General features: G+C 38.9%; 1 protein-coding gene across 1 annotated transcript in view; it reads right to left on the bottom strand.

Annotated features, from left to right (window-relative positions):
- cacna1bb (calcium channel, voltage-dependent, N type, alpha 1B subunit, b) overlaps positions 1-17,231 on the bottom strand; it is a 141,761-nt gene that overhangs the window by 98,022 nt on the left and 26,508 nt on the right. The window contains exons 6-9 of the mRNA XM_038268305.1: positions 13,710-13,931; positions 13,511-13,623; positions 10,679-10,791; positions 10,294-10,425 (exon numbers count right to left, since the gene is read on the bottom strand). Coding sequence (XP_038124233.1) covers positions 10,294-10,425; positions 10,679-10,791; positions 13,511-13,623; positions 13,710-13,931 — 580 coding nt within the window. The remainder of the gene's footprint in view (positions 1-10,293; positions 10,426-10,678; positions 10,792-13,510; positions 13,624-13,709; positions 13,932-17,231) is intronic.

Here is a 17,231-nt window from a genome sequence, read left to right as displayed (position 1 = left end):
TGTCCATCACAGCTCACACACGCTGAATCCCGCCCCCCCCCCCCCTCCGGTCGCATGCGGTAGCCGCGCAGATGCTGTGAGAGGGGTGGAGCTTGGAGGTGGGGCATGAGTGAGGCAGAGAGGGTGGGGGAGTGGCGTGAAACCTGTTTTTCTTCAAATTTTCAGTCGAAGTCTGCTCTCTTCTCAATGTTACAGACTGCAGCTTTAAGTAAAAACTAATCCTAAAAGTACTTTTTTCAATATTTTACTTAGGAAATGTTAGGAAAAATCAGTACTCTGAAGTTTCCAGCTACTTTACTCACTGTGAAGAACTTGATCTATTCAGAGATCAGGTGAATAAATGGTTGACAGTAAAAGTTCTTTACCTTGCCCTACCATATACACACTGCTAAAAAAGATTACTTTTAGACATTAATTGTTGAAAAATTTGATTTGGAAAAGTGTTTCTTTGCCATGAGTATTTTTTATGTTGTAATAATTTAATTTATTTGTATTTTTCACATATTTCAGTCTATAAAATACCAAAAGTTGTACATCTGACTGAAAATGGGCTATAAAAATTAAATTAGATTATAATAATCAAACAATTGCAAAGTACTCAAGTAAAATTTTTACAAATTAGTTTTTACTTTCACTTGAGTAATTTCTTGAAATATAACTTTTTACTTGAAAATAAAAATGGGGAATTAGTGTTAATTTTTCTTGAGTCCAATATTTGGTTACACTACCCATCTCTGTCAGATATCAACAGAAAAGCAAAACTTACTCAAAAGCATTTTTTTTCTCCTTAAAGGCATACTAGAGGATTTTCGTCAATTTTTGAAAAGACCTCCCCTCTCCATTAAAAAAAAAAAATGCACATGCACAACCCTCTACCTACTCCCAAGAGTGAACGCCTATTAAACGCATGTGAGAACATGCATAAGCCCTTTTCTTCTTGTGCACGCTCTGTAAAAGTCGCTGTTTGCATGGTTCATACAAGCTTACTTTCCAAAAGAAGATTTGGAATTTTTCCACTATGTCAGACTCACCACTGGTAAGCGAAAAAGGGGACGGCCACATAGGACTAGCCTCGTGAGACCATCCTGATCTCGCGAGCTTTCAAGGTTTCACTCGCAGATCAGTCTGGAGACTCTCCGTAAAAGAACATTTGGAGCCGTTCACCAAACGAACGTCCAATCAGCGTTGGCTTTGAGGCGGGTTGAGGTGTGACACAACGAGAAGCACGACAGTTCAGTCTAAAGAACATGGCGGCTTCAGCCGATGAAACTAGCGTTAGCGTGGCTATCGAGCAAGTTTTTCTTTCAGTGAAGTATTTCTTCACTGAAAGAAGAGCAAAACACTGCTCTGGAGGCTTTTCTCAGAGGAAAAGATGTTTTTGCTCTTCTCCCGACTGGTTTCGGCAAGAGTTTGATCCATCAATTGGCTCCTCTTTGTCGTCGCTTTGTTAGTACGCTTGATATGCAGAGCAAATCCATCTGGCGGAGTCAGGTTAACATAGGACAGCCTTATGTAACAATTAGGAAAACCACTTATTTTGATTATTCACAAGGGAAAAGAACATTCTCCTCTATACCTTAAAGTTAGTATGTGTTAATGAACAATTAACTCATAATTTATTTGTTTGTTTTTATAAGATATTCAAATGGGCTATGCTTTAAAGTTCTCTGAAAGCTGCAGCTATGCTTTTTTGTGTTTCGTCAGTCAAACATTTACCTACAACTTAACTCCCCATTAATATGCGTTGGACACAACAGTTTGATTTTGTGTCTTGCTCTTCTTATAATGAATATCAATTATTGTCTCCCATCCATACCAGTAATAATAATGAAACTAAAAACCATAAATGATAAAATGGAGGTCATTTAAAAACATGGAAATAGCTCTTTTATTTATTACTGACTTGGAAGTCATTTAAAAAAGCAGTTTACTTCGAGAAAAGTTGCATGCAATAAATTTTTTGAGTAACAATTAACCCCAGAGGTCATGCCCTCCCAGGTAAAGACCCATACTTCCCATACGTAGAACCGCTGGCATTTCTGTATAAAAAAAAAAAAAAGTTGTTTTAAAGGTATTATTTAATTGACTAGTTCATTGAGATAACTGCTTCTAATAAGCTCTGACCTATATCCATCATAATTAATACAAATGAAGCCTGGAATTAAGCTACTGTATATAATATGCATTTAACTTTAGGAGTTGAATACTAAAGGGAAAAAAATTATATAATATATATATATATATATATATATATATATATATATATATATATATATATATATATATATATATATATATATATATATATATATATATTTCTGTCAGGGCATAAAATTGACACAAGTAGAAAAAAGCCCACAAAACTCCCCCCTTTAGAAATATAAACCACCAATTTCAACATACACTAACGTAGAAAGTTGCAAAAGGTGTTGCAAAAATCCACCATAGTCTGTCAAAGATCCAGTAAGGATGTTATTTACATTAATGATGGTATGAATGTGTAAGGATAAAATAATTACATATGAATGAATTTGTTAGATAATTTAGGTTTGCAGGGGTGTTAGAAAAACTGTTGTGATTCCATCCTGAAAAACAAATAAGATCTGATGAGAAACATGAAGAAGTAAGGAATAAAGATGAGGACAGGATGCAGCTCACCGTTACCACAGCGACTGGCTTCAGAAAAAACAGCTGCCGTCTGCTTCTCATTGCTGATCCAACAAATACATGTAGGATCATTATGCATGTGTGCAGGTTTAGTAATGGCATGTTTGCTTGGTTTAGATTAAATCGTAGGTTTTGAGGCTCAAAGCCCATTTCAATAATCAGAAAAATCCATTTAAAGATATATATCAGGAAAAACAAACCTTTTTAGATTCTTATGTATCTGTGACAAAAAAGTGACTAAGTTACCTTTTAAAAGACTTTTCTCTGAGCTGGAAAATGTAAAATATTCTGAAAAAAAAGGTTTTTTTTTTTTTTTCAAGAACTTCAATAGTTTTAATTCTAGTGAAGAAGCTTTGGGTACATCCCAGATCTCCACTAAACATAAAGGGCATTTGGATGAAAAATGTTTGCCAGACGAGACAGTTTCCTCTTTAAGGCAAAGCCAAGCTTCTTCCCAGTGATGCAGAGCTGCAAAGATCTCTCTTAGCTCATAGTTTGTCTGTGTTCCAACCCTCCCCTGTGGTCAGGAGAAATTACCCATGACCCAAAGAAAGAGATCCTGGTTACAGGCAACTGAAAGGACTTTCCTCTGACGGCTGGGCTTGGTCTTAGTAATAAAGTCCATACAGTGAGAGCTCACCACATTATCTCCTTCACCTCAAGTGATCTAAGTCTTTTATATCAGATCAAAAACATCCAGCTCATCTTGAAAAACCTGCTGGGATTCAGTTTCTCTCATTAAAACTCACAAATTCACAAGTGAAACATTTTCACAGCAATGCTGGGTGATGGAAAATAAATGAAAGCTATAGGTAGGGATGGATTGGCAGCTACCTTTATGGCTGATAGCCTCCTTCTCTTCACCTAAAATTTTACTCTCCGATACATCCTCTCTTCATCAGTAACTTTCCACCTGTCAATCAGTTTTCTCTCTTTCTTTTCCCACCTTCACTTCCTTCCTCCTGATTCTCTGACTTTCTTCTTTAGGGATTAGACGATGCTGAGCAATGAACATATCGCTGCACCAATGTGTGCGGACTTCTGTTTAGTCTGATAATAGGGATTGGGAGCACACGTCTCAGCTTTCAGGAGAAATCCACAGAGACTTCATTAACTCTACCCTGGAAACAAGATTCACGTGACGCCCCACTCTCTACAAGTTTGTTCACACCGCCTCACTCTATCTAATCCTGAACACAATAGCAGCAGGTTTTTATCATAAACCATGTGCAAAAGCAAGTGTTGGGAGCTGGAGAAAATCCCATCTTTCTCCAGCAGAGTCCGCCTTGGATCCTCTGAGGGAGCCTCCTGCACAGCTGCAGCTCATCAAGATCATCAGAGGATCCACTATATAAGCTGTCTTCAGACCTTGCCTCAACGCCGCAGTGTTGTTCCAGTTGGTCAGCGCTAAAGCCTAGATCCTTGTTGTATCTCCATGACTTTGAATCCAGGTTGGATTCTAACCACTGTCTCTGTGTTTCCAGGAAAACCGTGTCTCCTCCGTGAAAGCTCAGGAAGAGCAAACCTGCCGAGCCGACCCTCAGAGCCAAACCCTGAAGATTCTCAGAGAACCTCCAAGCAGCTCAGGACAAGAGCTGGGAAACCTAAGCCAAGGTCTGTTCAAGCTAGACGTAAGACGCTGAAGCAGCTAACGGACTCTGCTGATAAACTCTTCTCCAGAACCAACAGTGACTCTCCCAAAGTAAACCTCAAGAACCCTCAAGGTACAATCTGTGAACCTTTGGAAATCAAACCCTGTCAACAGCCACTAACTGTGCTGTCTCTCACGCAGACTCCGGTGAACCTGAATCCAGACCAGAACCAGAATCAGTACATTCTGTGTGTTGTGCTTTAAATAAACTGTTAAACTTTCCATCCTTGTGTCAGTCAGTGGTGTTCTGCATAACTGGGTCTCCATTAGAGAACCCATCATGACAGCAAGAAGCTCTCTGGAAAAAAAAACTGGAGAAGGAAGCTTTATGGCGAGGCTTAAGCATTAATGTTTTCCACAGGAGAAAGATAGATGCAGAGTTTGAGAGTTATAAATTATTTTTTTACTTCTATGCTTTGGTTCAATTGCTCCTTTAGAGCTGCTGGTTCAAAAGGTCCTCTCTAGCACCTCCTTACTCCCAAAATTGAAGAAATTTATTTCTGTATAAGGCTTTTGTTTCTATGTAATAAATCAATTAATAAAAAAGCAATTAAACGTAGGAATTATAACACAAAAAAATTTGTTGTGGAGCATTTTTTACCCTACCCCCAACTACAGCTTAAATTGTTAAAGTCTGGCTAACAAAACCTTGGTTTAAGGCAGGACATATAGCTGAGATGAAAATAAGAGCCGCCAAGCCCACAGTTGAACTAAAATAAGCATGCCAGCACAGAAAAAAAAGTACATCAGAGTTCACAATTTCATTTTTGATACAGTGACTGGCTAAACCTACAATTTGGTAGGAGGTCACAAGGTGATGCTTTACCCAATCAGCCATAGATGCCACGGCAGCAGTGGACAGAATGATGCTTTGGAGAAGTGTGTCCAAGAGAGTTTTATTCATATCCAGACGTGGGGCTATAATGATGAGGCCTGTAACAAGATCTACCAGTATACCCGATTAAAAAAATTAAATGAATTAGCCACTGTTGAACCACTTAGGGCAGCAGTGGGACAGTTGTGAGAGAAATATTACAGTAAACTAAAAAAATTTAACAAAAAGTCCGGCAGAAATTGGTCTAAACAACAGATAGAGACACACTTGTTGCCCTTCGCACCAATAAATCAATATTTACCTGCACTAACTGTGTGAGCGTATAAAACTGAGTCAAGAACTAAAGAGGAATTTTTCTATTACCTTCTTAAATAAATGTTATTAATAATTTAGAGAGGTCTGAAGGCAAAAGAGGGTCCAAGGTGATACTAAGATGTCATAAACAATTAGAGGATGCCGCTACACAATGAGAGAGTAAAATGTATCTTGTCCTGTGGCTTCCTCCCAGTAGTGTACTTGCACAACACTGCTTTAGGAAAGAGTCCAAAAAATATTTATCAGATATTCAAACCAATTCAGCTTTCTTTCTTAAAGTTTGAGAAACGTATGAGCTCCAAGACATGAGATTAACAACTTGTCTCCAAGGGTCAGCTGCTTATATCCAGATCTCAAGATCAGTTCTCATGGTAACTGATCCCAGTAAAGGGAGGTAATAAAGGGGTAAGAATATAGATTGTCTTGTAAATGCATCTCTTTTTGGCTCAGCATTTTGTTGGGTCAAAATAGGATGATGACCAAAGTAACCAGACTTTTCGCTCAGTTGCAGTCAGATGCAAATCAAAAGACTTCACAACCCAGGAAAACAGTGTCTTTGATTTGCATATGACTTGGAATGTGCTTGGGAAGATGGGCCTCCCTGTTGCACTCCAAGTATTTGCTGTATTGCAAATTGAAAGAATTGAGAAAGACTCCTAGATACAGTAGGTGTTGAAACATCTTCAGAAAAAAAGAAATGCCCATTTTCACTACCCTTCCAAGACCGTGCCAAGAACAGTCCAAGCATGGTAACAGAGATAACTGTTGAGTGTAAATGGAAAGAAACTGAACTGGACCGTGCCAGACAAAACAAAACTATGCTAAATCTCTTACTAGTTCAACACTAGGGCTCAGCATGGTTCAGTTCCGGATGGGTTATCTGATAACAAAGAGCGGATGAGCAGACCGCGTCATCTCCTATTTACAATGAGCTGGCTCATTTCGCGGACTTCTTCTCAGCCTATTAACAATAAATGACATCGGAAGAGCATGGTGCGACCTAGGATGATGCCGAGACCGAGGCTCTCATTGAAATTTGGGTGTAGGACGATATTGAGGTACATTAGTTCCTGAATTTTAAGGGTGTCGCCATCTTTGTTTGTGTAATTCCCACCTTGAGAGCTGTAGTATAGTTGATCACCGATAGGAGGTGAAGAACCATGCTAGCATAATGTGTAAATAATCATAAGAACCAAGCTTGGCACGGTTAACTGATCCAAGCTTAGTTCAAACTCGGCACGGATCGTTTCAGATAGTTTTGCACCGATGCCGATACCAGTATCAGGTGGGGCCCTGATTCTGCACTAAAATGGTGGTATAGGTATCGGTGAGTACCGACAAAAAGGGCACCAATACCATTTTGAGAGCTAAAAGTTTATTCAACTATTTTTACCCATTCCAAGTAGGCAATAAAAAGTTCCACTGGATTCCCTTTGTATTAGTCTTTTTCCTGCTTCACAAAGGTAGGCAGCATCTTGACAAAGTCATGATAGTAATTATTTTACATCCAAATAGTATGCAGTTCTTCATATAAATACACACACAGATCAATTTCAAACAGATGGTAACGGTATGGTATCAGCATGGGCCAATACTGTACAGCCAGGTATCGGGTATCAGGTATCGGGGCCAAAAAAGGCCATCTGCGCAACACTAGTTTCAGAGGGGTAGTGTAAATGGGGCATAGGCTTATGTCTTCCTGATTGAACCCTGTTTTGTTGTAGCCACGGCCCGGATGACTGAGAATTTACACCGGCATGTGAGTGACTCAATCTTGAGTTTTTAAGGGTTTACAACAACATTGTGAGCATAAAGAAATACATATTTGACATTTTATTTAATAAAATACAAGAATTCCTGGAAGGACTGATAGCTGAAACAAATGAAACCAAAGAGCAAGCCCTTTACTTTTCTTTTCCTTTTGACCAAATGCCAAACCTTTATGGCACCAAAAACAGTCTCGCACTCAAATGCCAAGCTGAAATTAATCTAAGTGAAACTTAGACTAAGCAATTGTCTGTTGAAGCATTTCTACAAAATATATAAAACAGTGTGTTTGAAGGAGCTCAGGCAAGAAGTCTTTAGCTGGAAGGAAAAATATCATGCAGAGGCCGACTTAATCAGCAAAGAAGGTCTAAACCCTTGAAACTGAAAAGCTGTGAAGCGGCAAACACAATAAAAAAAAATAAAAAATCATGTCTCGGTTTTCACCACCATGGCCGTGGAGTCTCAGAGGGGGTGTGCTTTCTGCTTCAAGATGTTTATTTTCAATTCTTGCCATTTTGCCAGAGGATTTCTGTCAGTGAGTGAAGAGCAGAAAGAGTCTGGCTCCTTTTTAAAACTGAAGAAGTGCACTAGAAAGGTAATGTTTTCTCTTTGTTTTCCCAGAGCTTAAAGAGAACAGGCTATTTTTAGGTTACTCACAGTGACTCATGATCTTTGCTAAGGAACACAGAAAAAAAAAAACAAATGCCACTTTACATGATTAACATGTGTTCGGTTTACAGCAAGACAAGAAAGTGATGTAAAGAAGGCTTCAGTCCGATATGCTTGGCTAACTACACGGATCGTGTTGATGTCAGACTCATCTCACACATGTCCATCAGCTGAGACCGATCTAACCCTAATGATGCAGCAGAATTAAGGAAGTCACCATGGCAACAGCCTGCTGTCTCAAAAAGCAAGGACACATGGGGGGCCTACTCTCCCTGACTGGGAGAGAAGATCAACAAGAGTAACTAATCATTACATAGTAGCTTGAGTTTGAGACTCTGACTGGAGTCGCACCGCAGTCACAAAAACAAGATTTTAAGCTTGACTTGGACTTAGTAACATTTTTTATATCATATAATGTAGATGGAAATGTCAATATGCAACAAATTGCAGCTTCTGTTATGAACTTACTGAACTTGATTACCAACCACTGACTTTGATGGTTTACTATGTGGCATTAAAGACTCACAGCTGTTCATGTTAGCAGTACTACTACATTCAAAATATCAATATAACTCACAGTAAATGCTGTATTAAATGAGTTTGGATCAAATATAAAACAAAATCAACTTTCTTCCAACAAATATATGCTTTCACTGCCCAGTGAGCTATTATCACAAGGATGCTTCAGCTTCAGCATTTCAAGAATATTTTACTGTTACATTTATTGCGAAGTTCAACACTGTTATTTATGCTGAGATCAGACGTCAGTGATGTAACTGGAACGACTCCCCTCTGAAGTCACACTCCAATGACGGAGTTTACTTAAAAGGTATTGTGGAGGATTTTCGCGAAAGACCTGCGCCTTCCCCTTAAAAAAAAAAAAAAAGCACATCGACAACCCTGTACCCGCTCCCGAGAGGAAACAGCTACTAAACACTTGCGAGAAGCATGCACAAACCCATTTGCCCTCGTGCAAGCTCTGTATTAAAGTTGCTGTTCTCATAGCTCATACAAACTTAGTGTGTCTGAACGTCCGGCCTAACCCCTACATCCTTCAATCACTATATAGAGTGGGGACTATATAGTGGAAGTTATAGCAGATCAGTTAACTTACCATTTGGTCAGATTAGTACTTTTTGCTCCCCGTTGGTCTGGTAACTCCTCCTCCACTGCACGATGCCTATGCCATCTTTGTTATTAGTAGCAACTGTCGGGAAGCGACAGCCATTTGTGACGCTGTGACAGCAAATCCAATAATGCTTTGCAAGGAGAGCTTTCCGCGCAAAGCATTCTGGGATATATCTGCCTCTTCTAAGGCCTTTCTTTTCTTTTGCTACACTTCGTAGGCACTATTTCTCTTACGGCCCTAGCCCATTTTCAAAGAACCGCTTTGAGAAAGGTGAGTGTCAATGACTGTCTGAAACCGTAGGTCACCACACATATATGACTGAAGGTGCACATTTGCAGAAAAGGATAGCTAACTGGGGACAAGCACGTAGGACGATCTTATGAAAACATATTACCAAAATGATTGACAATTAGGAGGACCACACCACAGATGAACCACCCGGAAATAAAAGAGCATCCTCTATCCTCATGACCAAACGGTTATTAACGTGTCAAACTAAGAAATACTTTAAGGAAATATATGCAAGCAGTGTTTACATACTTTCTTTAAGCAATATTCGCAACATGTATATTACATAGCTGAAGCATCGTTTTGGTCTGTCACAATAGGATGCCATGAGAGATTTAGCAAAGGACATGATTTTACCATGAAAAAACATGCATGAATACTTTGTCAAGGTACAAGAAAATGAACAACTTGAAGAAAGCATGTCGTCTGTTCACCCTTACAACAAACTTTGGCTAAAAAAATACCATTTTACACTCAAGAAACATCTGGATGATTGTTCCTAAACGCCTCATAGATCAAAAAGGACTGCAATTCTCGCCGTGACAACAGAAAGCTGGAAGTTGCTATATAAACGATGACATTTTAACATCACAATGTCAGAGCAGTGATGTGGGCTGTTGTATAAAAGCTTTGTGTGTAAATTGATTCAGAACGTGGGCCAGATGCCAGGTCTTTGATTATCCGCTGCCAGCTCAGGATCAGGAGGTGTTCCTGTCATTAGAAGACATGGACCTCCTGCTGGGAGTGATATTCAAAGGGCTGCAGTCTGTGCTGCTGCTGCTCAGCAAGCTCCCTGCTGAGGCGACTTGGCTGTCACCTCCGCCGCCAATGCGGTCCAGGCGATCATAAGCAGCCAAAGGAGGGCTGCTGGGTACAAGAGAATATCTGATGGTTGTACTGGAGATTTGTGCGTTTCAGACAGAGTGAAAAGGAGTTTCGTGAAGAAGATGACATTTTGTAAATATTACTCACTGTCCACCGAAGAGCTGCATGCCAAGCAAAGCAAAGACCACGATGAAGAGGAAAAGGAGGAAGAGCAAGCTGATGATGGACTTCATGGAGTTGAGGAGGGAAACAACAAGATTTCTTAACGAGTTCCAGTATCTGAGAGCAAAGGAACACAAGGAGGAAACACTCTTACCTTAAATATTACACCAAGCCAAGATCAAACAAAAATGCCCAGAAACAACAGATGAAAGATTTTTTAAACAGTCAAGGTTTTTAAATATTTTATTTATTATTTGTAACATGTATAAACAATAAGTTCTTAAGTTTAAACTTAAAGCAAATCCAAAACGCTCATTAAGTTTGTTCAAGAGACATTGTTCTAGCAGTAGATAAACTGAAACAAACTTACTTGGTGACTTTAAAAATCCTTAGGAGTCTTAAGGCTCTCAGCACACTGATCCCAAACGATGCTCCCGGTTTAATCAGGTCCCAGATTACCTCAAAAATACTTCCTACGATAACCTAAAACAAAAGAACAAAGGAGACATTTAGTAGCTGTTTTTACTGCTTTGATGAAGAGAGGCCTAAATTAACCGACTGTGAGAAATTAAGTAAAATATACTCTGCAGATTTAAAAAGAGCTCTTCAGAATGTTCCTTAATCATTATATTTCATTTTCTGTCCAAGTGTTTTGTTCCTTTTTTATAGTTTACAGGTCGTAAATTCAGAACTCATTGAACTACTGAACCCATTTTTTTTAAATCTCAATAAAATAAAACAGTATTCATTGTAAAAAATATTAAAGTTCACAGGTTTTTATTTTAAATTTATTTTCACTCTCTTTGCAGTGATTTATTAACAGTGAAAAGGAGACTAATCAGCCAAATGTGAAAAGTGAAATTTGACTTCAAAGTTTATATCCCTGCATAGCGATGATCATGTGTGTTAGTTAAGGTGGCAAACAGAGATGGAGGTTAAGGTAAAGATGGTCTGATTTAAATCCAGCATTCTACTCTTTCCAGCCTTAGTTTAACCTATTTATTGATTCCAAAAATGCAGTCATATATCTTTCTGCAACAAATCAGGCTGCAGCTCCATGAAATGGTACCGGTACATGATAAGAGAGGCTGCCTGAGATGATTCTACCTCGACATATCACAGAATATCTTCAGTACTTTCTTAAAGATTACACCAAGATGTTATGTCAAGCAGTAAGCCTGGTGGATACATCGGTTTCCCAGTAACTCATTAATAAAGTTGACCTAAACTCAGACCTAGTTGCTTTCTCCGCCAAGATGTTTTGTTTTTTTCCTTCTTTGAACATAGATCTGATGTGCCTTGGCAAAAAGTTCAATTTTTGACTGATCTGTCATTACGACATTCTTCTAGAAGAATTGTAGACTGTCTACATTTAGTTTGGCAAATTCTAGTTTGGCTTTTTTATTATGTATTTTCAACAATAGGGATCTCCTCAGTCTTCTCCCATTAAGTCCACTTTGGCTCAAACAGTGGCAAATGGTGTGATCGAACACTGATATTGTTGGGATCTGGAGGCTTTGTCCACTTTGTCCACTTTCTCCACCAGAGGGCTCACGAGATCTCCTGGGGGCATGAGCTGACTGCAACACCTGTCTTCCATCTGCTCATCAGGAAACCCTATTTAAGGAGGAGGAGGCTAACACTTCCCTGCCAGAGTGTTTGCCAGTAATGGTAGAGCTAGACCTGAGCCAAACAACCAGATCTGAATCTCTGACTTTTGTGAACCTGCCTGACCCTGTTTCTCTCTGCCTCACAGATTGAGTCCTGTCTGAAGACCTGAAATCCTGGAGAGTGATCTCTGTCTGGAATCTGCCTGTCTGCACTCAGTTAAGCCTCTGCCTCAGCCCTCTGCCTGCCGACTAGCCTCTGGACCCTCAAGGTTCCCCTCCTGCAGCTTCGTTCCACCCTTGAGCAGGTATTTATTCCAACATCAGAAAACCTGCAGTTAACCTGGATCAACACTAACCTCTCTGTCCTCCTCAGTGGTGTTCCCCTCGTGACCTGTCTGCCGAACCAAGGACCAGTTCTTACTCATTGTATATTTTGTAAATAAACCTTTGAACTTTTTCCCTGTCTCATGAGTGTTTCTGCATGTGGGTTAGACACCTTGAACCCAACATGACAGATATGGCTGAGGGACTGTGGTTGGCTACAGTCCCGTTGATCTTAAATTTCTGAATAATATGTAAAATTGAATTCACAGGAACATTAAGTTGCTTGGAGATAGTATAATAGCCTTTACCTTTTCTATAATCTTATTTCTAATCTCCTGAGAAAACCTTTTCCTCCACTTCCTCTGGTTTAGGTTGAGTTTGGTACCCAAATCCACAAAGTGGAAAACACTGTGGAAAACAATGTCTTTTACATCTCCATCACATCTCCACTGCTAACCCTGAGTCACCACTTTGACCGACTGTCATGTTCTGTCTTTTAACTAGTGTTGGGCATTAGCTTGTTCAAATAATCTTTCATAAGTAGTAATGACTTTTTTGGAAACTTTGAACCTGCTGCTATGTTATACATGTATGAGGAACTACTATTCTGCAAACTCAATATGGCCCTTCCCAGTCAAACGCCAGCTGAATAGCAGCCCTCTCCCCTGCGACTCCCAGCCTAAATCTCCACCAACTTCCAGCCACTGGCCTTCTACTGGGCATGCATTTTTTTCCCCTCTAACTACCCTTTCACTAAACTAAACGGTCTGACCAGGATATGAAGCTTCTCTTTAGATCTTAATGTTCTTAAATCATGACAGAAACAATATTTTAGTACAAAGATTGATGTTTAAAAAGGAATTGTAGGGGACCCATTAAAGAAAGTGCAGAAATTTTAAATGGCTGCTACTGTATGTGAACTATGAACAGGAATTTATTCATTTCAAACATGAATGAGATTAACTTAGAACTAGGTCTTGTTAAATATCCACTGATCCTCGTGCCCTCTTAGGTTTTGGTCTCCCAAATTATGCTGTAATTAGACCAATCCCTCTCTGTCTTTGACTGTTTAGACGGTGTGTGCATGTGAAGCTGCACAAAAATGTGCACAATTTTGAATGCAATTTTATATTTTTCCATCTAATATGAATAAAAGTGAACTTGTCCTACTGCCATTCCTAATTAACAGAAGCCATTTAAAATAATTGAACAAATCAGGTTTAATCTTTAAAAACAGGCATTTCTGATTATAGCCAGGAACAACTTACCCCAAAATCAAAACAGTTAAAGGATGAGTGGAAGTAATTTCTCGCTCCAAGGCCGTACATCTTCAAAGTCATCTCCGTTAGAAATAAGCCCAGAAAAACCAATTCTGCTGTGTCTAATTGTGAGATATTAATGAAAAGTTTTAATCAAAGTGTTCAGTGAATATCCGGATTAATTTATTTATATCAGGAGATCACTCACAGAGAGCTCTGGTCAGCCACTCAGGTTGGTCGTAATGTACGATGGCCACACAGAGAGTGTTGAGGCCCACCAAGCACAGGACAATCCAGTAGAAACTTTGGGCTTTCACCATACGCCGAATGAAGAAGCGGAACCTTTTCTCTTTACGCCGGAAGTAAGTTGAGCTGTCCATCTTTCCGCCGCTTTTCACGCTGGCTCGCCCAAAAGGAGAACCGGGTGGAACTGAAATAATCGCAGGGGGAAAAGATGAATGATGATGACATTTTCTTTCAACTACAGATTGCTTTTTAAGTCATTTTGTAATTTAAATCCTCACACATACAGAGGTCTCCACCTCTGGCATTTAATGGCTTAATTCTTTTTTCGCAATATTCCATTCCGTTTAGAATAGTAATCAGTTTGTAACAGGGAAATAAATCATGAAACAAGAGCTTCCTTCAGGAGTTGTCACATTATAAACTCTTATCGTTATTTGTTTGCAGAAGCTTATGTGATGAGAGAATCAGATATATATTCCCTGCGCACAGCTTTTTATGGAAAACAGTCAGTAGAGACGGTTTCTAGGTGTTTAAACTGAAAGTAACAAACGATTAAGTTAGTAAATTAATGTTTCCAAGGAAAAATATTTAGCAACAATAGTGTAGAGAGAAAATATACCATAACATGCTTTAGGCGATTTTCTTGCATTTTAATTCAGCAGTATGATTAAAAAAAGTTAATTATCCTATTTCTCCTTGTAGGAGAAACACATCTGTAGCCTGAAAAAGTAACTTTATTCCCCTAGATTAATACAGAGTTAGGGCTGTGATATTAAATAATATTGTGCAGGTGTTCAGGTTAATTGAAGGTTAATTCCATTTTACAAAAAATTAGAAGCCCCAGTTATTGCCAAGAATTAGAAAGTCTTCTGTGGAAAAACCTTAAAAAGAAAGTGACGCTAATAAGGACTGTTATTTAGCTGTTATCTTTAATAGTGCATTTAGAGAATTAAAATAGACAACAAACCAAGTTCCAGTCAATGAAAAAGTTCTCAACAGTGCAATAAACTTTGGACTACAAGAACTTCTATTATGTGAGAATTTTTGCAAATAGAATAGAATAGAATATCCTTTTATTGTCAATTTAACAAGTAAAAGGAGATTTAAAAAGTGCCATCCAGTCCATGCATTACAGTTTAATAAAAAGCTACATGAAAAAATATACATCAAATAAATGAACTCTCTTGTTATAGCAGAAGTCTGTATGGTTGCTAAAATGGCTAAAACTTCGAGACTTGGGCTGCATTTTTGCCATTTTTAGGCTGATTCTCCAGTGGTATGAGAATTTTTTGGGTCGGTCTGACTTTAAGCCTCATCGTGCGTGCTGCGTGGTATACAGGGGGTAACTTCGGAGAGACGGCATCCATCCCACTTTGGATGGTGCAGCTCTTCTTTCTAGGAATCTGGCCACATTTATTAGTCCTCCAAAACCCTGACCACCCAGGGTGCAGACCAGGAAGCAGAGTTGTAGTTTAACACACATCTCTGCAGCTTCTCTACTGTTACCCACTCTTTACTCCATCCAGACAGTGTCTTGCCCACGACCAAAATCTAATAAATTAGCAAAGATTCCCAAAGGAGTAAATCATGATAATCTAATTAAAATCAAAATAACTCCAATTGGGGAAAAAGTTAAAACAATTAAATGCGGTCTGTTTAACATAAGATCGCTTTCCTCTAAAAGTCTACTAGTTAATGACTTGATTTGTGATAATCACATTGACTTGTTTTGCCTTACAGAAACCTGGCTGCAGCAAGAGGATTATGTGAGCATAAATGAGGCAACTCCTTCAAGCTATTTAAATTTTCACATCCCCAGAAGTTCTGGGCGAGGAGGAGGAGTAGCAACAATCTTCGAGTCTGACTTACTGATTACTCCCAAAACAATTAATTCCTACAACTCTTTTGAACATTTAACCCTTAATTTCCCTGATCCAAATTTCAAAGCAAGAAAACCTCTTCTTTTTGTAACTTTGTATCGTCCACCAGGTCCTTACTCTGAATTTTTAGATGAGTTTTCAGAGTTCCTTTCTGATTTGGTATTAAATACTGACAGGGTCATCATAGTGGGAGATTTTAACATCCATGCTGACATTGAAGGCGATAGCTTAAGAGCAGCCTTTAATGCTATCTTAGACACTATTGGCTTTTTTCAAAATGTGAATAGTCCCACGCATTCTCATCTTCATACTTTGGATCTTGTGCTGACATACGGCATAGAATGTGAAGAAATAACAGTATTTCCTCACAACCCTGTCCTCTCTGACCACTTTCTAATAACCTTCAGGATTACTTTAACAGAGTTCTCCTCCCCCAAAAGAAGGTTCAATTTTAGTAGATCTTTATCAGATAGTGCAGTTATAAATTTTAAAGAATCTGCTTCACTTTCTCTCTGCTCTGTGTCACTGAGCAGTGCTGCAGAGTGCAAAAGCTTAGCTTATTCCCCTTCACAGGTTGATGATTTTGTTGAGGGGGTTGCTAGTTCTCTGCGTATTGCCTTAGACAACGCAGCTCCTTTGAAAATGAAAACCGTTAAAAATAGAAAGCTTGCTCCTTGGTTTAATGCAGAGCTGCGTACTTTGAAGCAAAATGCTAGGAAACTGGAGAGAAAATATCGCTCCACAGGCCTGCGAGAGTCCTTCCTAATCTGGAAAAATGGTTTACTGCTGTATAAGAGGACCCTTTGTAAAGCAAGAGCAGCATACTTCTCCTCATTAATAGAGGAGAATAAGAATAATCCTAGATTTCTTTTTAATACAGTTGCCAAACTCACCCAGAGCCATAGCTCTGTTGAACCGTCCATTCCACCTGCTCTTAGCAGCAATGATTTTATGGGATTCTTTATAAATAAGATTGATCTTATTAAAAATAAGATCATAAGCACTCCTCTATCCGCGATTGTACCTGAGGTAGTCATGGAATCTGAACCGGGTTTAGACTGCTTTGATCCAGTTGAACTCTCTGAATTAGCAAAATTATTGTCTTCATCTAAGCCTTCAACTTGTATGTTAGATCCAGTTCCAACCAGGTTATTTAAGGAGGTATTCCCTTTGATCTCCTCCTCCATTTTAGATGTGATTAATCTATCTCTGTTACAGGGATATGTACCTAAAGCTTTTAAGATTGCTGTAATTAAACCTCTGCTTAAGAAACCGTCTCTTGACCCAGATGACTTGGTCAATTATAGACCTATATCCAATCTTCCTTTCTTATCCAAAATTCTTGAGAAAGTAGTTGCCAAACAAGTTTGCGATCACTTCCACCATAATGAACTTTTTGAAGAGTTTCAGTCTGGCTTTAGAGCTCATCATAGCACTGAAACAGCTCTGGTGAAAGTCACTAATGATATTCTCATGGCCTCAGATAATGGACTTGTATCTGTGCTCGTCCTGTTGGATCTTAGTGCTGCATTTGATACAGTTGACCATAATATTCTTTTAGAAAGACTTGAATATTTTGTTGGAATTAAAGGAACAGCACTAGA

This window comes from Cyprinodon tularosa, unplaced genomic scaffold, assembly GCF_016077235.1.
Source record: "Cyprinodon tularosa strain WSP-4 unplaced genomic scaffold, ASM1607723v1 ctg7, whole genome shotgun sequence".
Classification (NCBI taxonomy): Eukaryota; Metazoa; Chordata; class Actinopteri; order Cyprinodontiformes; family Cyprinodontidae; genus Cyprinodon; species Cyprinodon tularosa.
Note: the sequence above shows the minus strand (reverse complement) of the source record. Positions and strands in the feature narration are given on the sequence as shown.